We start from the raw sequence: 26,332 nt of genomic DNA, 5'->3' as shown, positions 1-26,332 counted from the left end.
ACTGCCATGGTTGTTTTGACTCTTACGCTGATGTTATATCACCAGAACTCTGGCCATCAGATGTTGTTTTCTCATCTGTTTTATACCCTGTGGAATAGACCAGGCTGGCAGAGAGAATGGCTGACCCAAGCCACCAACGAGCTTTGTTTCCCCACTCTTGGTCTGATATGAAGAAGAAGAAGAAGAAGAAGAAGAGTTTGGATTTATATCCCCCCTTTCTCTCCTGCAGGAGGCTCAAAGGGGCTCACAATCTCCTTGCCCTTCCCCCCTCACAACAAACACCCTGTGACGTAGGTGGGGCTGAGAGAGCTCCGAAGAGCTGTGACTAGCCCAAGGTCACCCAGCTGGCGTGTGTGGGAGTGTATAGGCTAATCTGAATTCCCCAGAGAAGCCTCCACAGCTCAGGCGGCAGAGCTGGGAATCAAACCCGGTTCCTCCAGATTAGATACACGAGCTCTTAACCTCCTACGGCACTGCTGCTAATTAATCACTACATTGACCTGCCTGTCAACAGAGAATGACTTCTTCACTCAGTTCAAGGCATCGAGTGGACTCTCTGATGCCTTCACCTTCAGAAGTAAGGAAGCTTTGGGCATTGATGATTACTATGTTTGTCACCTCAGCTTCCTTTGGGCACAGGGACTGAAGCTACCATCATAGCTCTTTGTATCCGACACACCAGCTGACACACCAGCTATTGCACCATACTGGTGAGATGATGTCCGATACTCCATCTTCATGGTGTTTGGGAGAGCTTAGTTTAGGGGAGGGGCATCTGGTTTGCATGTAGGAGGAGCCAGGTTCAATACTCAGCACTGCCAGTTATAAGATTAGGTTGTAGGGGATGTAAATAACCTTCATCTGAGACCATAGAGAGCTGTGGCTGGTCAGAGTTGACCAAGGGTCTCCAACGTTTTTGGCATTGCAGGAATCTGTGGATTTTTGAGAGGGGGTGGTGACCGCCACCCTAAAATGGCTGCCTCTGGAGGTGGACCCAAACAGAATATCTCCCCCTCGCATCTCCTGAGAAGAAGGAAGTCCTGAAGGGGGAATTGTACCACACTCTCTGAGGAAAGGTCAGGTGCTTATCAGTCCTCCTCATCCTTCAGTGGAAAATTCTGTCATTGAATGAAATCTAATAATTAACCCTGCTTTATCATGGCCGCGCCCACTTTCTGAAAAGTTTGGTGGGTGAGAAGAGAGGTACTGGTGGCCATCGTGTTGGGGAGCCCTGGAGAAGACAATGCTAACCACAGTAGAACAACAATCTGACTCAATATAAAATAGTTTCATGCATTTAAGTGTTTATGTATTGCAACCACCACTGAAAATACACATTGCTTGTGAACTTTCAGTTGGCTGGTAATACCTCTCCTTAGAAGTAGCCACAATGCAAAAGACATGCCTCAGTAACATGCATCATGTATGCCTTACCTGTCTCCTTTGGTGTAGTCCAACGTACAGCATGTTCTGAGGGGTTCGTAGTCATATTCACCCCACCCCAAAAGTGGCATCGCAGACCAAAAGGCCCCAAACAGCCACAGAAAGAGCACCATGGAGATGACCGAACTCCACTGGAGTTTACTTCCTGAAAAGAGAAGAGTAGGTTTTTTTCCCCAAGGCAGAATGGGATTCATCCCCCTCCTCCAAATGACAAGAATATTTCAGATCTAATCTCAAAGGATCTGGGATTTGTTTGACATTTGCTTACAAGACTGAACGAGGAATTTATGTTCAGCAGTATTTGGGACCATGGAAAATATTACTGAAAGCAACGTACGTGAGATGCATATCTTATTTTTTGGAATATCTGGTGGCTCTCCCTTTTCTACTCAGCAAGAGTTTAGAATGACTCAAGGTGTCTGCTTAAGATAGGGCACCATCAACTAGTCTGCTTTTGATGATTCATGCCCTAGTTTCATCCTTTTAATCTAACAATTAATCATATGAATGCACGACTTTCCCTTGCATATGGGGGTGGAGGTGGTATCAATATTGTAAATATCAAGAAAAAAAGAGAACACCTCTTTATTACTTTATGCAAAACTTTCCAGGTCAAAACCAGCAATTATATATTGTCTTGAACTAATCTCGGTTGACAACATTTTTCAAAGTTGTTTCGTGTCAACAAATTAATGATGGTTGAAAAACCAAACTTAAATTGCTTTTTGACCTACCCATAGCTGGTTATATTATATTTTGTTACATTACTTTTTTTACATTCTGCTTTTCCTCCTAAGAACTAAAGGCAGTGTACGGGGGCATGTATGTACATATGTGCTGTCATGTTGCAACGGAATTATTGTGACTCCAAGAAAGGGCTCTCAAAGCAACTAAGAAGCAGAGATGGTTTGCCATTGCTTTCCACTCCAGAGCCTTCCTTGTTGGTCTCCCACCAAAGTGCCATCCCTCCCCCCTTTCCCAATCGACTTACCTTCCCTGCGACTGTCCAGTGCGTCGCCGAGGCCTGGGGACCCACCCCCCTGTCCTGCGACTCCGGAGCGGTTGCGCAGGGCAGGGGGGCATGTCCCCTGGCCCTCAAGGGCTGGCTTTGCCAACGATGCAGGCTGGGAAGGTAAGTCTGATCGGGTGACGGTTGCAACACGGGCGCTTGTGTTCCCGGTAGTTACACGCGGGACCCGTTAGATGCAGGAAGCGGTCCTGAAGCGAGGGGTTGGTCGGCGTCATCATGCCGACTCCATGACCCCTAGCGTAACCATGCAAGAAAACAGCCTTAGTTTCCAAGATCTGATGAGATTGGGTCAGCCTGAGCCATCCAGTTCAGGGCAACCCCCCCAGTATGTTTGGACATGCTAGCAAGTCACAAACAACATATGGCAACCCCAACAAGGATCTTTCAAGGCAAATGATCAAGCAGAGGTGGTTTGCCATTGTCTTCCTCTGTAAATTATTCCTTGGTGGCCTCCCATCTAACCCTGCTTGGCTTCCAAAAGTGGACGAGATCAGGCTACACAATTTCACCTTCCCTGATTTACAGGCTACCCCTCCTTTTTGTAGTCACCTCAGTCCGGTGAAGTAAGAGGGTGCTGTGGGTGGCCCACACTTACCAGTGAGTTTTGATTCTCAGTGGGGATTCAATTCCAGGTCACTCTGGCCTGACACCATCTCTCTAATCACTGTACAGTGCTCCTGCGTTAGGCCTTTTGTGCATGCACAGCTTACCACAGATTTTCCCAGGGATCAAACCTTGTGTCTTTGTGGAAAGGCGGAGGAGGGAAGAGAGGGGGGAAAAGAGAGGCAAGGGAATGGGACCAGCAGGACAGGCGTGTGTGGAGGGGAGGGAGGGAGAGGAAGGAGGAAGGAGGGGCCTGCTCCTGACCAGAGTAAGGGGAGCGCCTTGAGGCCTGGCAGTCCAGAGGCAGCTACCGGAAGGGGACCGGGAGAAGTCACTCATTCCAAGGAGCCAGCGGTGGGAGGCTTCCCCTACCTCGCTCCCCTTCCTAGAGCGCTGCCTTGGTCTTACCTGCCTGCAGGAAGTGGTGGGCAGCCGGGCCACCCTGTGGCTAAAGCGGCTGACCCACTTAGTCCACTCCCCGGAGACCGGGAGTGCAGCCGGCGATTCCAACAGCTGGGAGGGGACTGTGGGTTGGCAACAGGGGTCCCAGCAGGGGCCCCATCCCGGGCGCAGGATAGTCTTGGAAATGTTTTCTGTGAAATCATTCCACGCACCTCTTTTCCCTCATTGTTTTAGGGTCTCTTCAGTTGCATTTATTCCACCCACAACTGCTGAAAATATATTATTCCTGATGGTGACAGGATATCATTTGTGAACCGCCCTCCGGCTGTTCTTGCTTTTGCACAGGTGCTCTAGCGCTACTGCGCAGTTACGTTTTGAAGTGGCAATTCAAAAATGTTTCAGCCGCCGTTTTTATTATTGAGAGCTATCCACCCCAAGTGGAAGCCCCTCCAAAAACGCCCCCTCCTGGAATAGGCATCATTACCTGAAGGAACAGAAACATATAGTCCCCCCCACAAAGAACCACATTTTCCCACCCAATTTGATCTGCTGTAATGTGTGATCATTCCTGAAACAGTCTTCAATTACATGCAGTGATTATTCTTAGTACCCTTTTCAATGGCCCCAGAGTCTCAGCGATCTATTGCTAATGCAGTTGCCCCCAGCATTAAAATCGCTCTCCGCCTTAAGGTTGCATTGGTAATTAGATATGAAATTGACAAAACTGCTTCTTTGTATCTCTACCTGAAAACTAACATCACAAGTGCTATGTGAAATTGACAAAGCTGATCCAATTGACCATGTGTGATTCACCTTGTATCTCTGCCTGAATATGAACACTGTAGGTCCTATGTGAAAGTACTTGGAAAAACAACAGAGGAAAAATGAAGGGAAAAAGTTTTTTGAACCAAACAAATGGGGGGAAAGTGTGGAGTTCAAAGGAAAAAAAACTGTAGCATTTGGTGGCAAGTTATGTTGTAAATTACTCAGGCAGAATTAGATAGAGGTATCATTATGAGCTCCAGATTTTCCCCATGGTTTCAGCTGCTAAAACAGGTCACACCACAGCTTCTGATTTGTCCAGCATCACTTTCCATAAACTCAGAGAAGCCTTTACAGCTTTCAATGACAACTGCGACGTTAGTGAGCTATTATCAGCATACACCAGTTGCCCAACAAGTACGTATCTGGGGAGCTCTGGAACTGGAGGACCTTCTTCATTATGCTGGTTGCGGTGAGTTTTCCGGGCTGTGTGGCTGTGGTCTGGTGGATCTTGTTCCTAATGTTTCGCTTGCATCTGTGGCTGGCATCTTCAGAGGTGTATCCCAGAGGGAAGTCTGTGACACACTGTGTCCAGTGAGAAGGGAATGTTTAGTGGGGTATATGTTGTCCATGTCCTAGGGTGGGGAACCAATCAGTAAGTGTTTGGGTGGAACTTGCTATGCAAAAGATCCTGGATTTGATAAAGAGTATTTGTTTCACATGGAGTGGGGTTTTTCCCATTCCCAAGGAGTGATCTCACCTTTTCATGCGCCTGGTAAACAGCAGCAGTGTTGATGAATAGCCAAATCCTGTAGGTTTGGGTGGGATTCCAAAATTTGTTCATGAACCGTTAGTATGCCGCCCTTGGGTTTTGCTTTTACAGGTGTTTTAAGTACTTGGTAGCTAAGCTTTGCATTCAAATTCTCAGAGTCTCTTCTTTCCTGTTGAAGTTGTGCTTTGGTGTTTGTGAATTCTCAATGGCCTCCCTCAGTACCGATCTGACATAGTAACCTTCTTGGAATCATCCTAGAACTCTTCAGCGATGTTACAAAATAAAATGTTATAATCCGAAGTTTTGTTTTGGGCTTATATGTCTCTGCAACTGCAGATTTTTCAGGAATTTTTTTTGTAATATATTGATTGGTTGATTGATGTATTACAAAATTGTTTCTTTGTTCTCATTTGTTAATGGCGTACTTTGGCCCCATCACAAAATTCTTTTATCTAGTTTATTTCCACCACTCTATGATGTGCAGTCATGTTTCCATCTAAGTCCTAATTATGAGGTTGAATGATTTAAAGAGGAACCCAGCTGTCAAGTCGCCAGATGTGGAAAAACACCTCCGTAGGATTTATTTATTTATTTATTTATTTATTTATTTATTCGATTTATTATACTGCCCCATCCCCGTAGGGGATTAGGGGATTAGCCTTTATTCGGTACCAAAATGAGAGGGGTCAACCGAAAGCCCTTATAATGCATTACAGCACATGGAGAAGTTGAAGAGCTAATGCACAACCAAGCACTTTGACAACCATGCACTTATTCATTTTGTTTTCTTGCTAGCCAAAAGATGACCTCTTGGATCCAAATATTCACAATACATTGATGCATTGCTAATCATCGTACAGTCCTTTCATATCTACAGAATACTGGCCCTGCTAGGACGAAGATTTCTTTAGATAGGGGGTGGTGTGGAGAAGAGTAGAGGCACATCTGGCACATCTGTGATTCCACAAGACGAAGGGGTGCAGCAGTCAATATTGGTAAATAAACTACGACAGCTGTTGCACTCTGGCTATAGAAATCTCTCAGATGCCTATATATACACAAACCTGTATCATTGTTCACCTTATATATGTCATTAGATATAATCACAATCACATTAGTTATAGTCACAATCACTTATTTTCAAGTAACATCCAAAAGGTAAGTCCAAAATCAGCACTGAGACATTATTTATTTATTTATTTATTTATTTATTTATTTATTCATTCATTCATTCATTCATTCATTCATTCATTCATTCATTCATTCATTCATTCCATCCATCCATCCATCCATCCATCCATCCATCCAAATCCATCCATCCATCCATCCATCCATCCATCCATCCATCCATCCATCCAAATCCATCCATCCATCCATCCATCCATCCATCCATCCATCCATCCATCCATCCATCCATCCATCCATCCATGCATTCATGCATCCATCCATCCATCCATCCATCCATCCATCCATCCATCCATCCATCCTCATCGCATCCATCCCACTCCCATCCATCCAATCCATCCATCCATCAGCACTCCATTCCATCCATCCCATCCATTTATTTATTTACATTTATTTTATTTATTTATTTATTTGGCAATATGCAGCCTCATCGAGACTCTGGAAGGTTGTGTACAACAGAAAAACCATACATAAAATCATCATATAGAGCTTCCATAAATATAATAAAAACAGCAGTTATCCTAAGATGGCATCCCACCTAAACCTAATCCTCCTAAAAAGAAGGAGAGAGAGGCGGTGGGTCCTGATGGTATTAGGACCTATGATCTCAATAATGGGTCCCGATGATATTAGGGACCCATGAACTGGGGGGGGGGGCACCACTCAGCGGATGGTATCTCCAAAGACCCGGTGGAACAACTCAGTCTTACAGGCCCTGCGGAAATCACCAAGGTCCACGTCAGGTGCGGACAACTGCTGGAGAGGAGAATGTTCCACGCAGGCAGGGGCCAGAAACGTAAAGGCCCTATTTACCTGAGTTTGGGAAAACCAGCCGCATCATCGATGTTCAGCCGGGTAAGTATTCAATTCATACTCTTCCATAAATTCAAACTCCCATACAGGTAAGTGTCTGATCTATATGCAGTCACGTATGTACATCAAAAGTTATTAAATCCAAAATAATTCATCAACATAGTTTCGTGTACATCCACGTTTGTACGTATTCTTGATCCAAAAGTTGTACACAGGAAAAAGTCCAAAATCTATTTTACACAAGGAGGAAAACGCATTGCGCCTAATCCGCGTTTTTTGATAGCTTCATCAGCCTCACAATCAGTGATGATTTTGGACTTGCCTTTTGGATGTTGCTTGAAAATAAGTGATTGTGACTATAACTAATGTGATTGTGATTATAACTAATGACATATATAAGGTGAACAATGGTACAAGTTTGTGTATGTATATGCATCTGAGAGATTTCTATAGCCAGAGTGCAACAGCTGTCGTAGTTTATTTACCAACATCTGTGATTCCAACAGAAATCCTACTCTCACGTCATCATGCTTTTCCTTCATTAATGGAAACAAAGATAGACACAAGCCTTGGCTCACACTGAATTTCCCTCCATAGAATGTCCACATGTAGAATGTACGCACTGATGAATCAGCCCTATTGGGTTAAGTTGCTTTATGGCTGTTGATTAAACTATTGAGCATAAAGTGATACTCATGCATTGGACTTGTGTAGCTCCTATTCATTTCAATGGCCCAGTGGAAAAATGTTTCACTGAGGGCTATGAGATATCAGGTGATCTGTGTTGATCTTTGTGTGTGCGTGAGAATTACCTTGTTCTAATTCCAGGTGAACTCCTTTTGATGGCACTCTTAAAATTTTAATGATCCAATTGAAGTTAAGCCTTTTAAAGTCTCATGGGATGATTTAAGTGTGTTCTTAAATTTTCCCATTGACTCCCAAGGGACTCCAAAATGGTTGCCTTGATGGTGCCCGTTTTCCACTATGAACAATAAAACACACACTTGATAAAGCTCAAAGGTTTTGTCCCTGCAAATCTGGTCAGATTGAGACAATAGCCCATTCCCTCCTTCATTGCTCTAGGACTGAAGGAGCCAGGGGAAAATACGCTAACTATATTTCCTTACCGATTACCGATCCCACCGGATCTGACGATTCAATTGTCATCTCAAAACTTCTAAATAACCCTGATCCCATGTATAATGAACATCTTGCAAATTTTCTCTTGGATAGAAGCAAATGTAAATGATGTTTTATGATGTTTGTACTGTTTTATTTTTTCTTATCCTTTTATATTTTGTTACAATTGTATGCCAATAAAGGCTCGTTCATTCATTCGTTCATTCGTTCGTTCGTTCGCTCGTTCACAAGCATCTTTTAAAGATGAATTGTAGTATTTCCAGATCACCCAGACTTGGATGAAACTAAGCAGAGTCATCCTTGCTTAGTATTTTGATGGGAAACAACCAAGGAGGTTCAGGGTTGCTACCCAGAGGCAGACAATGTTTGTCTCTTGTCTTAACAACCCTGGAGGGCCACTACACATCAGTTGTGACTTGGTGGTACTTTCCACCCCCACGGTTTCTATATAATGTTTTGCCCTTTAAAAAAAAACAACCCTGATGTATCTCAAGCCAAGCCTAATTCCTATGTAATAAAAGAACAGACCAAGTGATATTACTTACTGGAGCAGTACTGATGGTATCGGTCCCAGGAAACAGCTGCTGCAGACCCGATGCTGGTCAGTGCCATTAAAAATCCATGAAACCCATGCAGCTGGCAACCATCAGAGCCATAGGGCCAGTGTCTGTAAAGACACACACGGAAACAGTTGGGCCTCTAGATGTTTATTTTATTTATTTATTTATTAAACTTATAGGCCGCCTCATCCCCGAAGGGCTGCCTGAGGCGACTTCACAACCTCCATGGCTTCTGTTCCACTACTAGGACAGCAAAATCAATAACAACATAAGAAGCTTAAACCACGTTAAAACTTACCTGCAGCAGTTTACGAACACACAAATATAGATTAAAACAACAAAAGTTGTTTAAAACAGAAGTTGTTTAAAACAGGCGCCCGATGTAAAGGCCAAAAGAAAGGGAGGGAGTAGGCAGGGCCCGCGATGGAATAGGAAATTAGGCCCAACCAAGATAGAAAAGAATTCTGGAGAAAACAGGCAGCCTCAGTTTCAGGTTGGAGAGGCAGTAGAGGCAGCTGACCAGCCCTCCGGTAAAGCCTGGTGGGAACTAGGCTCCATCTTACAGGCCCCGCTTGGAACTCACCAAGGTCCGCGAGGAGTTTCAGGACAGCTGGAGGTAGAGCATTCCATCAGGCAGGGGCCAGAGCTGTAAAGGCCCTGGCCCAGGTCGAGGCCAGCCATATCGTCGCAGGGCCAGGGGTTGGCCCTTCAGCAGTTCTGCTACGCCTTGCCCGAACGCAGTGCTGCTCAGTATGTCATGGCAGAGGACACTAAAGGGGTGATGCGGTCCCATAGGTATGAGGGCCCCATGTCGCGTAAGGCCTTGAAGGTCAATACCAACAGGCAACAAGGAAACAACCTTGAACACACATGAAGCTGCCTTGTACTGAATCAGCCCATCAAGGTCGTTATTGCCTGCTCAGACCGGCAGCCGCTCATCCGGGCCTCTGGCTGACTCTTTCGCATTACCTCCTGCCCGGTCCTTTCAAACGGGAGTTGCCAGCAATTGAACCGGGGACCATTTGCAAGCAAAGCAGAGGCTCTTCCATGGAGCCACAGGCCCCAGGAGCTTCAGAGGATCACAAAGTGAAAATCCAAACGTTTGCAGGAGCCATTTTCTTTTCCCTTGGGAAGCATGGGATGTGTTCCAGGTGAGAGATGGAGAAAGGAAGTCCACACTTTGGAGGGTAGAGGGTTGCCGAACTAAACGTTGCCAAGAAATTACGGCTGCGGCACTTGCAGCAGAGGTGGGATCCAGCAGGTCCCCAGAGTAGGTGACTAATTATTGGTGTGTGCCGAGAGGGGGTTACTCATGGGTGATTTTGCCACGTGATTTTTGCCGTAGTGACGCCCCTCCTCCGCTCAGCAGTAGCACGCAGAACTTGAAGCAGTCTAGCAGGAGGTGCACCGGTGTGCGTGGCAGCCTGCGCCATCGCGTGCATCTCGATCGTTTTGCAGCCCAAGGGGACTTCAGCTGCAGCGGCTGCGTCCTTGCCACAGCAATGCCCCGCCCCCAGAATGCCTGGCCATGGCCCCGTCATGCCCCGCCCAGCCCCATTGGCGCTACGCCACGGTTTGAATCCCACCACCTTGGGAACCCGTTACTAAAATTTTTGGATCCCACCACCGACTTGCAGCATTTAATTCTACATTTCATTCTGCCTTTAAAACAGGGGGATGAGGTGGAGGGACCCTGGCAGGATGGAACTGGCAACTGGGAGAAGGATTCTCCACTGCAAATTCCTCCTCTAGCCTTTTGCTCCCTCCCCAACTAGGGGAGGACAATGTGGAGGAGATGGAATGAAGAATGCATGGATGAAGAACGAGTCAAGTGTAAGACTGCAAGTCAAAGGACACATGCATGAGTACAGGGACGGAGCTAGGGGGAACTGTATCTGTAGGGGGAACGCTGTATCTGTAGGGGGAACGCTGTATCTGTAGGGGGAACGCTGTATCTATTTTAAATCGATTTGATTGTATGTTTTAGACTGTTGTTCACCGCCCAGAGCCCTTCGGGGGTAGGGCGGTATAAAAAACTCAAAATAAATAAAATAAATAAATAAGTCCTCTTTCCTCCCCTGCAATTCTTCCCTGCAAGTGCTCCCTCATTAAACTCTCTGGGCAGATTGGGTTTGACATGTGGTTGCTGAAGCAATGTGTGGTTCTGCTGGGGCAGGGCTGTGACTCAGTAGTACAGCATCAGATTGGCGTGCGGGGGGGGGGGGCAAATTCAAATCCCAGTGTCTCCTTCTACAAGGATCAGTTAGTAAGGTCTGCGGAACACTTCCACTTGAGACCATGGGGTAGCTGCTGTAGACCTTGAAGGGCCAATAATTTGATTTGGCGTAAGTCTGGTTTGAGTGTTCCAGCGCTTAGGGAGCAATTCTAAGAAGGTCTACTTAGCCTTATATGTAGTTCTATTCAAATGGGTTCAGGAGCAGCAGTGGTGTAGGAGGTTAAGAGCTCGTGTATCTAATCTGGAGGAACAGGGTTTGATTCTCCGCTCTGCCGCCTGAGCTGTGGAGGCTTCTCTGGGGAATTCAGATTAGCCTGTACACTCCCACACATGCCAGCTGGGTGACCTTGGGCTAGTCACAGCTTCTCGGAGCTCTCTCAGCCCCACCTACCTCACAGGGTGTTTGTTGTGAGGGGGGAAGGGCAAGGAGATTGTCAGCCCCTTTGAGTCTCCTGCAGGAGAGAAAGGGGGGATATAAATCCAAACTCTTCTTCTTCTTCTTTACTCCCAGGAGAAAGTTCTTAGGATGGTACCATTTGTGAGGAAATACTCATGTAGTGGCGTAGCATCAGGGGGACAGGGCGTGCATGATAAACCGGGTGCACGCCGGTGCGGGGGCGTGTCAGGGACGTTCTGGAGTGTGGCAGGGGTGCCGGGCACATGTGTGCCCTGGGCACAGTTCCCCCTAGCTCCGTCCCTGTACTCATGCATGTGTCCTTTGACTTGCAGACTTACACAGAGCCAGTGCAGTGTAGTGGCTAAGGGTGGTGGACTGTAATCTGGAGAACCGGGTTTGATCCCCCACTCCTCCACATGAGTAGCAGGCTCCAATCAGGAGAATCCAGTTTGATTCCCCACTCCTCCATGCGAAACCTGCAGGGTGACCTTGGGCCATGAGAAGTGAACTCTTATCTGGTGAACTGAATTTGTTTCCCCTCTCCTGCACACGAAGCTTGCTGGGTGACCTTGGGCTAGTCACAGTTCTCTCCAAACTCTCTCAGCCCCACCTACCTCACGAGGTGCCTGTTATGGGGAGAGGGAGGGAAGGTGATTGTAAGCCGTTTTGAGACACCTTCAAGGCAGAGAAAACTAGGGTATAAAAACTAGCTTTTCTCCGAATGTACATTCCATGATTGAACACCATTATCAGGGCAGGGGAAAATCCAGAGTTTCCCTGATTGTTAGCAAACATTCCCCAAAAAGATTATCCTGGGTAATACCTTTTTGGGGTATTTGCATAGCTGTGACCTGTCTCGACTAAGCACTGCATGAGCAAGATAGCACCTGCTGCAGGCATTGTGCTGGCTACTGCAAAATTGCTCCTACATCTCCCAGAAGATCTAGGAACAAAGAGGCTTTTGAAAAAGAAAAGCTTGATTTCATGAGATTGCTTTCTCTACTTAGCTGACTATTTCACTCCTGGTGCTCTTCCTAGTCCATGTTCTGTTTCTCTGTATTTAAAGTATAGACGAGTCACAGGTGACTTCTCGTTACCCCAGCAAGAGGCTCTTAAGGCAAGTAAGAAGAGGGGTTCTGCCATCCAAGTACTGACCCTGATGAGATTGGGCTATGCCCATGATGGAGAACCTTTTAGAGACCGAGTGCCAGGGGCGGAGCAAGGGGAAACTGCGTTCGGGGCATGCATGCACCCTGTGCCCCTGCCATGCCCCCTCCGCCCCCACCCTGCCCTGGAATGCCCCTGGAACACCCCAAAACACCCCTGCCATGCCCCCGGAATGCCCTCACCCCCTTGGCGCTATGCCACTGCCGAGTGCCCAAACTGGGGCAATGGTGCACGTGCCCAAAAAGAGGGCTCTGAGCAGAGGTGGGATCCAGCAGGTTCTGACAGGTTCCCGAGAGTAGGTTACTAATTATTTGTGTGTGCCAAGAGGGGGTTACTAATTGGTGATTTTGCCACGTGATTTTTGCCTTAGTTACGCCCCTCCTCTCAGCAGTAGTGCGCAGTACTTGAAACAGTCTAGCAGGAGGTGAAATGGCATGTGTGGCAGCCTGCGCCTGCATTTCCCGCCCAAGGACCGGTGCAGTGGCTGCATCCTTGCCACAGCCCCGCCCAGGAATGCCCCGCCCCCAGAATGCCCGGTCATGCCCCCGTTGTGTACTGCCCAGCCCCATTGGCGCTACGCCACAGTTTGAATCCCACCACCATGGGAACCTGTTACTAAAATTTTTGGATCCCACCACTGGCTCTGAGTGCCACCTCTGGCACACGTGCCATAGGTTCGCCACCACTGGGATATACTGTGCTGCCTTCTGCCCGTTCTGTTTCTAGGACAGAACAAACATTGCTATTGGCTGTGGGTTTATAAAGTGTTTATTAAAGAACTGTTTGTGACCCCTCGTCATCCAGAAGATTCGGTGGAGAGCGGGAACTGCAATTTGTGTAGGATTGATAGCATTCCCCTGGCATGCAAACGATCAGTTATTATAGCTGAACGTCTCATTTTCAAACTACGTCGCCTGAATGAGCATTACGTCATCCACATACAGAATAGCTTTCTAGCAAAATCACATGTATTTGCATACGTACATTGAAAACAAAAGTCCTACGTACCTTAGAAAGCTAGAGAAAGCAGCAATCAATGCGTTGATGCAGATCCCGCAATCGCATAAGGCAAGGTTGAAAACCAGGAAGTTACCAGGAGTCCGGAGCTCTTTGATTTGATGGAAGGAGACGATAGTCAGTCCGTTCAGACAGAACCCAAGTAATGCTACAAAAATAAGTGCATTGATTTATTTCACAGCTTGACATGGGTGCCTGGTGTTGAGTATGTTTGGTTCACATAACAGAGTCTGCCCAGTCCTGGAAACAGAATATTGAGATCAATAAAATATGGTCTACTCTGGCTGGTAGCAGCTCTCCGGAGTCTCCAGCTAAAGTTTTCGATATCACCTACTTCCTGGTCCTTTTTTAACAGGAGATGCCAAGGATTGAACTTGGGACCCTGTGCATGCCAAACGGATGCTCTCCCATTGAACCACAGCCCCTCCCCTTTCCTTAGCCAAACATGCTTCGAATCCAGTATTGCTGTTTACTTCTTGGATGTCTATCTTGCCAGCGTGGTGCCGTGGTTAATTGCAGGTGGATTCTAATCTAGAGAACCAGGTTTGAGTGGCTGAGGCTTATCTGGTGAACCAGATGTGTTTTCCCATTCCTACATCCCTGCTGGGTGACTTTGGGCTAGTCACAGTTCTTTGGAACTCTCTCAGCCCCACCTACCTCACAAGGTATCTCTTGTAGGGAGAGGATGGGAAAGAAACTTGTCAGCCATCTTGAGTTTCCTTACAGGAGAGAAAGGTGGGATATAAATCCAAATTATTCTTCTTCTGATGAACCGTGCTTTTCCCCTGACAAACCCACAGGTATCAAACAAAAGGCATCATCATCATCATCATCATCATCATCATCATCATCATCATCATCATCATCATCATCATCATCATCATCATCATAATAATAATAATAATAATAATAATAATAATAAGAAGAAGAAGAAGAAGAAGAAGAAGAAGAAGAAGAAGAAGAAGAAGAAAAGAGTTTGGATTTATATCCCCCCTTTCTCTCCTACAGGAGACTCAAAGGGGCTTACAATCTCCTTGCCCTTCCCCCCTCACAACAAACACCCTGTGAGGTAGGTGGGGTTGAGAGAACTCCGAGAAGCTGTGACTAGCCCAAGGTCACCCAGCTGGCGTGTGTGGGAGTGTACAGGCTAATCTGAATTCACCAGATCAGCCTCCACGGCTCAGGCGGCAGAGCTGGGAATCAAACCCGGTTCCTCCAGATTAGATACATGAGCTCTTAACCTCCTACGCCACTGCTGCTCACTATAAAGGCGTCCCCAAATCCTCATAACAGCAAACTTCTCCTGCACTGTCTCGAGAGTCTAGTTACATGGCCACTTTAGCAGGAACTTTATGCTATACGACTTTCCAAAAACAATTCCGGTAGTTATATAACCTTAATGGCGACAGATCTACGTTGAAGTCTGTACCGGTCTACGGTAAACGTTCCTTTTCTGTTGTCCTGCGACGTTTTTGGCAATTCGTTTTTGTTGCAAGCCGCAGTTTTGCATGAGGGATGCCGTGCCCAGGAAGCAATCTGAAGACCCCGTCTGTACCTACCTTCTGCCATCATCACTGCGCCAAAGCCAAACACTTCAAGTTCAGTGAACCCTTCAGGGAGAGGAGGTGGCGCTGCCATCTTCGTGAAAGAAAGTCCAGGTGAACCAGGCTAGCAAACACTTGAGGTTAATCTGGCTTTCTTTTCTGTCTCCCTCTCTCTTTTTGCTTGACTCTCCCCAAAGCTTCCAGGAATGTGGTCTTCTTAAAGACTTGCAGATTCTTGCACGTGGACGCTGGAAAACCAATCAGGAGGGGGAAATTTTTTAAAACCCCCACGAGCGCAACCGAAATGGCTGACGGCAGCTGAGCGGCTTTAGTTCGCCAGAAGGTTAAAAGTATTGATTCTGGGGAAAAAACGGAAGTAACTGCTCTGTGTTTGGTCTTAACAACAGGTACTTTTGTGAGTCTGAAAGCATCCATTCCCAGCTTGTGTTTATATGGTTCTGAAGTTAATATCTCAGATAATTTTTTTTAAAAAAATACACCCTGTGCACATTTCAGACGATCAGTCGCACGGACGATTTGGTTCTTATCAACAAATCAAAACCAGGCTGGAGGCAAAGAACCGGACAGCTAACTCTAAATGCTGAAGGAGGTTTGAGGCTTATATTTCTTAAACAGATGTACACACAATGCTTCTCAAAGCCTCACAGGAGATGTTTTTCGGAGCGAGTTTGGGAAGTAGCTTGGGATGTGGCATTGGAAGGAAGAAATATCACTGGGCAATAGTCATAATTAAAATATCTCTCTCTCTCTCTCTCTCTCTCTCTCTCTCTCTCTCTCTCGTATATTGACAGGCTTTGTCCATGTGATATGGGGGAAATAGAGACCCTATTTCTGAAATTTTCACGAACACTCTCCAAAGAAATGAGAACCGCAAAACTATCGAAGGCTTTCACGGCGAGAATCCCGCCGGGTGCTGGCAATGGTTTTACCTGGAGGCTGTCGGGCGTATGTTCTAGCTTAGCATTCTCTTCTGGCGTTTAGCTTACCATCGCGTGGCTGGCATCTTCGGGGAATATCTGAAGATGCCAGCCACAGATGCATCTTAATGTCAGGAGAGAATGCTGCTAGAACACGGCCATACATACCGGAAACCACATTTCAACTTCGGGCAAAACTGTTTGACTCTGCTTTCCGACATCAATTTTTGCTTGTTTCAAGGGGATTGTGCCATGGAAAGACTATTAGAAGATGCCAATCCGAATATAACCAGAGAGGTGGCAAAATTCAGCGCTTATGTGGTTAAAAGGCGTGGACAAGTAGGGCAATAAAAATAGGATCTTTGGATCAATGATTTTATCTTTTATTCAAATATTATTCCAGTTTTTAACTTGAACTTATATTATGGTTTGGACAAACAGTCTTTGGAAACTGGTTACCTCAATTTTATTTTGTATCTGGTCTGGAAATGTACTATCTGGATTTTATATTTTATATTTTCTGGTCTTTGACCAAAATAAAATCTCTCTCTCTCTCTCTCTCTCTCTCTCTCTCTCTCTCTCTCTCTTTCTCTCTGTCTGTCTCCCTCCCTCCCTCCCCCTGTAAATAATATTCCATATTCTCAGCCCTTAAGGCAGTGTCAAAATAAGGAAAAATAAGGGGTCAAAATAAGGAAAATAAAAATACAACGCACGATTTTTCAAAACGTAAAGAACTTTAAAAGGAACACCACTACAAACCCCCAAATTTGAAAATCTTACCCTGTGCCCATAAAGTATTGGACAATAAAATAACCCTCATTGGTGAGAAACCCTTAGTAAAAACCTGGATTTAAAGTAGGGTTGCCAGTGGCCAGAAAGCCAGTATCCAGAAAGGGGCTTGGAAAGTAGAGTTGCCAGATTAGTCTGGAAACCTCTGGAGATCTGGGGATGGACCCTGGAGAGGAAAGGGATCTGAGTGGGATCCAATGCAATAGAGCCCACCCTCCAAAGCTTCCATTTGATCCAGGGAAGCTGATCTCTGTAGTCTGGAAATGAGCTGTCCTTCCAGGAGATTCTCAGGGCCCAACAGGATGCTGGCATCCCTCGTTCAAAATAACGTTTTATCATGTAGCTTTAAAAAGAGAATGTATACTTTGGATTCATACTCGCCTTTCTCTCCTGTAAGGTAACTTAAGGGCGGGTTACAAACTTATTTTCCCTTCCTCTCCCCACAACAGACACCTTGTGAGGAAGGTGGGGCCGAGAGAGTTCTGAAGAACTGTGACTAGCCCAAGGTCACCCAGCAGGAATGTAGGAGTGGGGAAACACATCTGGTTCACCAGATAAGAGTCTGCCACTCGGGTGGAGGAGTGGGGAATCAAACCCGGATCCCCAGATTAGCATCTACCTGCTTGTGACCACTGTACCATGCTGGCTTAAACAGAATTAAGCTCCCTTTTGGTAGCATTCCTATTTTTGAGTCCGGTGGCCAAGTCTGAATTGGTCTCCATGTTCCGAAGGGAGCAGGCCAAACTTCCAAGGAAAGAGCTTCATGTTACAGTACAAAAAGAATCAACAAATGCCTGTGGAAGCCTGTGGTGCAATCCTGTTCCCAGAAGCGGCTAGGGTCGGCAACTTGCGGCTCTCCAGATGTTCATGGACTACAATTCCCATCAGCCAATTGGCCATGGTGGCAGGGGCTGATGGGAATTGTAGTCTATGAACATTTGGAGAGCCGCAGGTTGCAGACCCCAGATGCTGCAGTGCTGCCCCGCTACCTCCAGAGGGCGTTTCGGTGGCACGGGGAGAGGAAAAGATCTGAAAAGCCCTCTGTGGGGGCCAGTGGTCTTAACTGCCGCCCAAAAGAGTGGCATAAATCTGGAAACTGGGCTGAGGTGCAACTGGTTGCAAACCCGGGGGAAAGCTGGCCAATGTTGACTTTACCCCTGGGAACACCCAGACTTGCACCTCACCCCATGGCAGCATCCAAATAGATGCCAGCATTGCTCTGACATGGCCAGGACTTCCAGCTTTTGCCATGGCGTAGCTGAGAGGTGACCAGGTGCCAGTGCATCTGCACCCTCTGCTGGTGGGGATGCCCATTGCACCAGAGGAAGAGACAAATGTGCTGGCGCAGCCCTCTGCCAGTCCCATACATACTACATTACAGTAGTCTAGACTAGAAGGTACTGAATCATGGATAACTGTGGTAAAACCGCAGTTGAGTTGAGTTCCGAATCATCTTCAAGGTATGGGTGCTTACCTTTAAGGCCCCTTCACAGTGGCCTGCGGACCCTCGCTGCAACCATAGGACAGCGTTACCACCCATATGTCCCCACTAGACCTCCTGCGTTCGGCAGAGAGGCCAATTTACCTGGTTAAGATCCCTGGCCTCAATGATGCATGGCTGGCCTCCCCACTCGGGGCCAGGACCTTTGAGTCCTGGCCCTGCCTAGATGGAACACCTCTTCCTCCAGCTGTCTGGGCCCTGCGGGGATCTTGGTGATTTCCGCGGGAGGGCCTGTAGGGCTGGAGGATTGATTCGCCCGGGCTTTTAGGAAGTGCCCAGCTGCTGAGGGAGATGCCCCCTCCCCCCCTTTCATCCCCACAGGGAACTTTGTAGGTCCATTCTAATCATCTACAGGGAAGCCACCCCTCTCTTCTCTCTGCCCTCGGGAGGGGGGTTTCAGAAAGGATTTTAAGCCGGGCATTGCTATGTAATTAAAAATTGCTGCATTTAACTTATATTGTGACAAGAGAAGGTTCTTGTATTTGAAGTTTTTTATGTCTGGCCCCATTTGTATTTGAACTTTATGTTCCCTTTCCACACGCCCAAGAGACCCCCACTTGAGGGGTTGCAGGCGTTATATAATCTCAAACCAAATAAATAAATAAATAAATAAATAAATAAATAAATAAATAAATAAATAAATAAAAAGCCTCCTGTTCCAAGAAGGGCTGGAGCCGACATATCAATCGTAATACTGCTTAACAACCCTGACAAGGTGGTTGTCCACTTCCTATTGTGTGTGTGACTCAACATGGGTCATACTAGAGCAAGGTGTAACTCTTTTCGAACAAGTCAGTACACATCTTCAAGGAGTTTGCACGACCTCTAGGTATTCCACAAAATGAGCATTAGCTGTCGATGATTTTGTCCTGATACAACTGATACACTTTCTCATATTCTGCTTCACTGTTCAAAAAACAACAACATCAGAACTGATTTGAGAGCTATATTACCAACAGGATTTATGCTCCTTTCTGATAAAATAAAAATGGCTAAGCTTCTAAATAACTCTAACGTTGAAATCTCTGAAGCTGTTGCTATATTTTTACTCTGTGTATTGCAAGTTGCGCAGTAATGATCTTCTTATTGTATTTGGAATTCTTGACACACACCGGTTTTATGCCCAATAAAGGTTTTGGATTTGGATTTGGATTTGGACTCAACATGGATTTCAAAAAGAAATGGATCTTGTATTTCAGCTATCATATTGTCACACAAATACTGCAGTGTTTTATATAGCTCAACTCAGATTTTGCAATTCTTGCCATCAACCAGAAACCTTTCAAAGTTCTGAACCCTGTGAACATCTGGTCAGGGTTCTTAAGGTATATGATAATGTATACTATTGGCATGTGGGTTTTAAGCTGGTATATTGGTCTCCGCTGATGAAGGCCCAAGTGGCTAAAACACATTTGGTCTTTTGCAATTGATTATATATATACATACATAAGCCTTTATTGGCATCAAAAGTACAATCCAGTATAACAGTTACCGGTAAAAGGAGTCACCGTTCTTTAACATTAAAAAACAATACAAAACGCAGAAGAAACAACATTGTAAAAATGCATATGTTATAATTTTATGGCACCTAAAATTTACACTTTTTTCCTAACAAAGTGAAGGTTTATAGTGCCCTGTAGGAAACTTGCTACCCTCTCACACAAATCTGCAGAAGGGCTATTTAATAAGAAGGATGTCACAACTGCAACGGAAGAGTCAGTTCTCAGTGCTAGAATAGGGGTTCAGAACTTGGCCTGAATCTCAGCATAGAACGAGCAGAAAAATAAAATATGTTGCATTGTTTCAATAGTTGCTGAATCAAAAGGGCAGACCTGTTCGGCATATGGTACTCTCTGGAATCTTCAAGAGATTAGGGCAGATGGCATAGTGTTAAAGCGAGCGAGAGCATAAGCTTTACGCAGCAGTCACGTAGTGGTTAAGAGCAGGTGTACTCTAATCTGGAGGAACCGGGTTTGATTCCCCGCTCTGCCGCTTGAGCTGTGGAGGCTTATCTGGACAATTCAGATTAGCCTGTGCACTCCAACACACGCCAGCTGGGTGACATTGGGCTAGTCACAGCTCTACGGAGCTCTCTCAGCCCCACCTACCTCACAGGGTGTTTGTTGTGAGGGGGGAAGGGAAAGGAGTTTGGAAGCCCCTTTGAGTCTTCTTACAGGAGAGAAAGGGGGGATATAAATCCAACTCTTCTTCTGCCCTGCCTCGGATTTTGTAAAAGAGAAAGCTATTCTGCTATATGGCCTGGTGAGCTTGGGATTCCCAGACTCAATGGGGAACATGTCTTAGAAGCAGCATAAATAAGGTTTTGAGCCTCTATTTCCAGAAATCTGTGTTTTATGCTTCTATATAGATTGATGATATGGTTCATGTCTCATCAACTTTGTGTATATTTTTTAAATCTCAGCAAGACTTTGGTCTGCAGTGATTTCAATGAAGCCTGTTTTGCAGGTCTATGTTCTTACTCATTAATAGGTGCACGCTGAATACATATTTTCTTTTTCTGTTCTAACTTTGTTGTCTTTAGAAGAGAAGAAGAAGAGTTTGGATTTATATCCCCCCTTTCTCTCCTGCAGGAGACTCCAGGTGGCTTACAATCTCCTTGCCCTTCCCCCCTCACAACAAACACCCTGTGAGGTAGGTGGGGTTGAGAGAGCTCCGAGAAGCTGTGACGAGCCCAAGGTCACCCAGCTGGCGTGTGTGGGAGTGTACAGGCTAATCTGAATTCCCCAGATAAGCCTCCACAGCTCAGGCGGCAGAGCTGGGAATCAAACCCGGTTCCTCCAGATTAGATACACGAGCTCTTCACCTCCTACGCCACTGCTGCTCCTTTAGATCAATCTCTTCAACTTTGACCTACCCACTAGGATGGTCAAAGAATTGACAGTTTAACACTATCCTGGGAATGAGCCCCGTTGAACAGACCTTAATTGGATCCTCAGTAGACCTTTTAAGGGTTGCTCTTTTATCAGACAAACAGTCCGGAAGACTAAACGGGGCTAGAGATAATCAACGGATAGCTACCGTTCAAATATGCACTTACTGGGCATGCCTATGCGCAGACAGAAATAGTTCAAGGGCATTATGTGTTCATCCAGGTGCAATGGATATATGCACTCTGCGGTACGATACATCTCACCTCCCACAGACGTGTTTATCATCCAGAGGTGTTTGAAGCTTGGAAAGTTCTAGAGCACAGGCGTGCGTGTGTTGTTGCTGACTCATGGCAGCGGTGTGAATTAATGTCCTCCAAAATGTCCTTGCTTAGCTTTGCTCCGGTCTTTTCAGCGTCTACGGAGAGTCCAGGCTTGTTTTGATTCAGAACCCACTGATTTGTCTTGTTTGGTATCTGTATAACCTTTCTCTAATGCCACAAGTGAAATGATATATTTTCTTCCTGCAGCTTTCTTCGTTAGTATAAGACAGTGGTGGCGAACCTTTGGCACTCCAGATGCTATGGACTACAATTCCCATCAGCCCCTGCCAGCATGGCCAATTGGCAGCATGGCAGGGGCTGATGGGAATTGTAGTCCATAACATCTGGAGTGCCAAAGGTTCGCCACCACGGGTATAAGAGAATAATATGGCATGAAGCATCTTGATCTTGGCCACTGATGACAAATACTTACAGTTACGTGTTTTTTCTAGCTGTACTCGGTTATATATGTGGCTAAGAGCAGGTGGCTAAGAGCAGGTGGCTAAGAGCAGTGGCGTATTAGTGGCCCCAAGAGCAGATTGCACTTCTGATCTCTGGAGAGGAACTGGGTTTGACGTCTACCCAAGCTACTGCCGCTTCCTGAGCACAATGTGGGAGGCTTATCTGGGGAATTCAGATTAGCCTCTGCACTCCCACACACGCCAGCTGGGTGACCTTGGGCTAGTCACAGCTTTTCGGAGCTCTCTCAGCCCCACCCACCTCCCAGGGTGTTTGTTGTGAGGGGGGGAAGGGCAAGGAGATTGTCAGCCCCTTTGAGTCTCCTATAGGAGAGAAAAGGGGGATATAAATCCAAACTCTTCTTCTTCTTCTTGAATGCAGAAGCTAGTTCCCTGAGAACACCTCTACTCTTTTACTGAACTGAGAGTTAGGGCTGATCATTCAGTAAACCTGAATGACCAAAACACCCACAAAAAGCCCTTTTGGCTTTTTTTGGTGTGCGTGTGGGAAAAGCCCAAACTGTTCGACAGCTTTGTAAAAAGACTAATAGGTTTTTTCAGTTTTCTTAGCTGCCTGCGGGGCCAGGAGATTCTCGATCTCCACAGACAACCCTCCCTCCCTGCTTTCAAAGACAGTTCCAACTTCCTGTGGGGAGGGGGGGGGCAGCAGAAACTCAATTTCCACAGACATCCTTCCCAATCCAATCCAATCCAATCCAAAAACCTTTATTAGGCATAAACCAGAAGTCCCATACATTCCAAGTACAAAAACAGGATCATTGTTATACATCATGTAGAACATGGATTAAAAATGTAGCAACTGCTTCAGAAATTTCTACATTAGGGCTGTTCAATAGCTTAGACATTTGTAGTGTGTCTGAGAGAAACATAAATTCTAGAGGCGGTAAAGCTCCCAGATCGGTTCTAATGTCATTATATCTCGAACAGTAAAGCAGGATATGAGGGATGGAGTCCATAGCGTTGGGACAGTGCCGATGACAACGCTCACTTTGTGGGATGTTTAGGAAACGACCTTGAAGATAGACAGAGGGGGATGAGTTGCACCTTGCTCTTGTCATGACCCATCTGCACTTATAATTAACAAGCTGTTCTAAATATACAGCCGGGCTAGATTTCGGGGGTGTGATTCCAAAGTATAGAGGGGAACAGGAGCTTTGTGCAGCACTCAGGAGAGATTGGTATTCCTGGTCGTACAGTCTGATCTTTAGATGATGGTAAATTTCCGTGGCGGTAAGCATATGAAGAGACTCCCATGAGAAACCCAGACATTAATGCTGATTCTGATTTCCCAAGTGGGGAGGGGGCCAGCAGAAACCCTGATCTCCACAGAAACCTTGATCTCCACAGCCAACCCTCCATCTGTGAAGCCGGTTCTGACTTCGCAAGCAGAGAGAGGGCCCTGCACATCTGAATGCAGCGGTAGGCTGGTCCCTGAATTCAGCAGTACGGGGCTGTTATTTTTTCAGATTTAAAAACCTGTGTTTTTTTAGGGAAGCCGAAAAAGCTGTTTTTTCGACTTCCCCGAAAATTTTCAGGTTTTTAAAAAAGTTGAACCCAAAAATTACCTTTAAAAGTTGCCCACCCCTGCTAAGAGTCAAGAAACTGGAAACAGGAAATAAAAACCTAGCAAGGGTAACATTTGAAAGAAGAGTGCAATACACAGAGAAATTAAGGACATTTCCCCCCTCTGTCCCCATCCAGTGTATTGAATTGACTTATTCTGCACAATCCACCTGCAGTCCCAGCAGAAAAGGTGGACTACAAATAGCATAAATAAATAAATCTTCCCAATCAGCACAACTGAGACAAAATGGGCAAGAGACTGACCAAGAACAGGTCCATGTCAAGGTAAACTGGGAATGCTGGAGTTTATTGCCATTTGAAAGTACTTTTGGCTTCATGTTTTATTGCTCATTATTAATGCAGGCATGCCTCAACCTGGTTGGCCTAGACCTGTGGTGGCGAACCTTTGGCACTCCAGATGTTGTGGACTACAATTCCCATCAGCCCCTGCCAGCATGGCCAATTGGCCATACTGGCAGGGGCTGATATTTTAACAATCCATATGAACATCTGGAGTGCAATGGGGAGTCGCCACCATTAGGCTTAGGCCAACCAAGACAGGTGCTCTACAGCTCTGTTCCTAGCTCTGTTCCCAAGGTACTAATGTCAGGACCAAGCCTGTCAGTGCCCAGATGTCTTGCTGTGTAAGAATTGCAAATGTTTTCCTGTAACTGCTTTTCTGTTTCCCTCTTCCCTTCCTGGCAACTCCCTGGCGCCAGCTCTCCTGCAAGAAGGTGTGAGCGGTTCCCAGGTTCTTTGAAGCTCTGTAGTGCAAATGTTGTAGAAATTGTAAGGCACATTTGGTGTGGGACAAATGGGGGGGGAGGTTTGAAGGATATAATCTCTGGATCTAAGCTGGAGAGCTTAGATTCAGCTTTCTATTGTTACTCTACGCATTGTTAGAAATAAACTGCTTTAGGACTTTCCCACCGTCTCTGTTATTTCCACGTTCGAGAGCCTGACAACTAGGACCCAAATGGAGCATTCTAGAACAAAGATGGTCCAGGGAATGATGGATAATTCTCAAATCTCCTGTCATCTTTATGCTGAAAAACCCAGCCTCCTCACATCACAGAAGCTAAGCAGGCCCTCAAATGTATTTGGATGGGAGACCACCAAGGAATTCCAGCATCTCTATGCAGAAGAAGGCATTAACAAACCACCTCTGTTTGTCTCTTGCCTTGGAAATTCTACAGGTGACTTGATGGCACATAACACACAGATAATGCAGCTGCAAATGTGAGTTTTTCCTCAGTCACAATCTACCCCCATTTCCTCAACTTACCTTCTACCAGCAAGGCGGTGCCAATGCTAAACACCTCTAATTCGGTGAAGCCTTCGGGAACAGCACAGGTGGAAGTAACCATATTTGTAGTAAAAAAGGCCTCCGGTCTTGGGCGCTCCACTATAGAATATCCTGCCCTTGTGGTTACTTTACTCTGAATTTTCCACCTCCTTTCCAGGAGTCCAAGACCTCTGGTTACCTTCTTAAAGGGACAGTCCACGTGCAGATGCATGAAAGGGCTTATATAAAAGCATTGGGGCTTTAGTTCTAAGGATTCAATCCTTACAAGAATGCCATTAAGAAGCCAACAAAATGACCCCCTCCCCCCACTCTCTATCCAAATCACATTTGCAATCGGTGGCAAAAGGAAAGCATTCATTTCTTTTTATAACAGGGCCTTTGTGGAGAAATTAAGAACCCTCTCTAGTTAATTTGGAGAAAGGATTTTAAAAGGTTGGAATGGCACAGGGGGAAGTGATAGGGGAATGACCTGAAAAACATGATAACATTATTGAATGTCAATTCAAGGGAAAGGGGCCAAAAGGAATATATTTCTTTATTATCACCGAAGAAGTCAAGGTGGCCTTTAAAGGGACGTGGCATTGCCACTCTTTGCCTAGGATCCTGAGTGTTTTGAGGGGCAGGGTATAGAAAGAGAATGCATTGTATGACACTCTAGGGACAACTCCAATCTCTATGGTAGAGCCTTTAGAGACTGGGGAAATTCCTACAGTGGCACAGGCATGGAGGCTAGAAGAGATGTCACTGTGTCCACAATCTCTCTCCCCACCCCCGCATATTCTCCTGTGGTGAGAGCAAGGGAGAGCCAGCAGGGGTAAAAGGTTACCCACTGGGGAAGCAACCTGGTAAGTCTGGGGGGGGGGGAGCAGAGGATTTGACTCATAAACTGCTCACAGGGGAGAGTGAAATTATTCCCCAACAGTCTCAATATCTAGGCTGACCAGCCGTCCCACTTTGGGCGGGACAGTCCTGCCTTCACACAATTTGTCCCGCGGGTTATTTCTATTGTCCCGATTTTTGGGAGGCTGCCGCACTGCCTTCTGGGGCGCAAGGCAGTGCAGGAGCACACGGCCGCAGGAGCACAGCCTTCTGGGGTGCTGCCATTTCCCACGTGCGCAGCCGCCTACCCCCGTTTCGGGTTCACAAAGGTGACCATCTGGTCACCTTATCAATATCCCACCAGCCCCTGTTCAGCTGCTATTTTTCTTTAAAAACCATAGGGAAGATCTATTCATGGTAGTGCTACCCATGGAAGCTACATAGTTACATACTCTCCATACCATCAAGTTTAAGGGCATATGCCATGTTATCCATCATGAATGATGCACTCCTATTTAATGGGGTGGATTCTCCATGATTAATTTAGAAACCGATAAGGGATTTCATTTTGTGATTCTGTGGCCCTTTCCGCACAAGCCTCTGAAAACATTTTCAACCCATTTTCAACCCCCACCCCCAGTTTGTCCTCACTCAC

At 46.1% G+C, this 26,332-nt stretch overlaps 1 protein-coding gene across 2 annotated transcripts in view; it reads right to left on the bottom strand.

The window, feature by feature from the left end:
• RGR (retinal G protein coupled receptor) overlaps positions 1-25,012 on the bottom strand; it is a 36,792-nt gene extending 11,780 nt beyond the window's left edge. Inside the window, exons 1-4 of one of the 2 annotated variants that reach the window (XM_048505007.1) lie at positions 24,838-25,012; positions 13,519-13,675; positions 8,696-8,817; positions 1,435-1,588 (exon numbers count right to left, since the gene is read on the bottom strand). In XM_048505007.1, the coding sequence (XP_048360964.1) occupies positions 1,435-1,588; positions 8,696-8,817; positions 13,519-13,675; positions 24,838-24,919 (515 nt within the window). In that variant the 5' untranslated portion in view covers positions 24,920-25,012. Of the gene's footprint in view, positions 1-1,434; positions 1,589-8,695; positions 8,818-13,518; positions 13,676-15,086; positions 15,247-24,837 lie in introns of those variants that run through there. The other variant, XM_048505008.1, reaches the window with a different exon arrangement.
• Between the last annotated feature and the right edge of the window lie 1,320 nt (positions 25,013-26,332).

This window comes from Sphaerodactylus townsendi, linkage group LG08 (assembly GCF_021028975.2).
Source record: "Sphaerodactylus townsendi isolate TG3544 linkage group LG08, MPM_Stown_v2.3, whole genome shotgun sequence".
NCBI classification, from domain to species: Eukaryota; Metazoa; Chordata; class Lepidosauria; order Squamata; family Sphaerodactylidae; genus Sphaerodactylus; species Sphaerodactylus townsendi.
The sequence above is the reverse complement of the archived record's forward strand: the minus strand, read 5'-3'. Positions and strand labels throughout refer to the sequence as shown.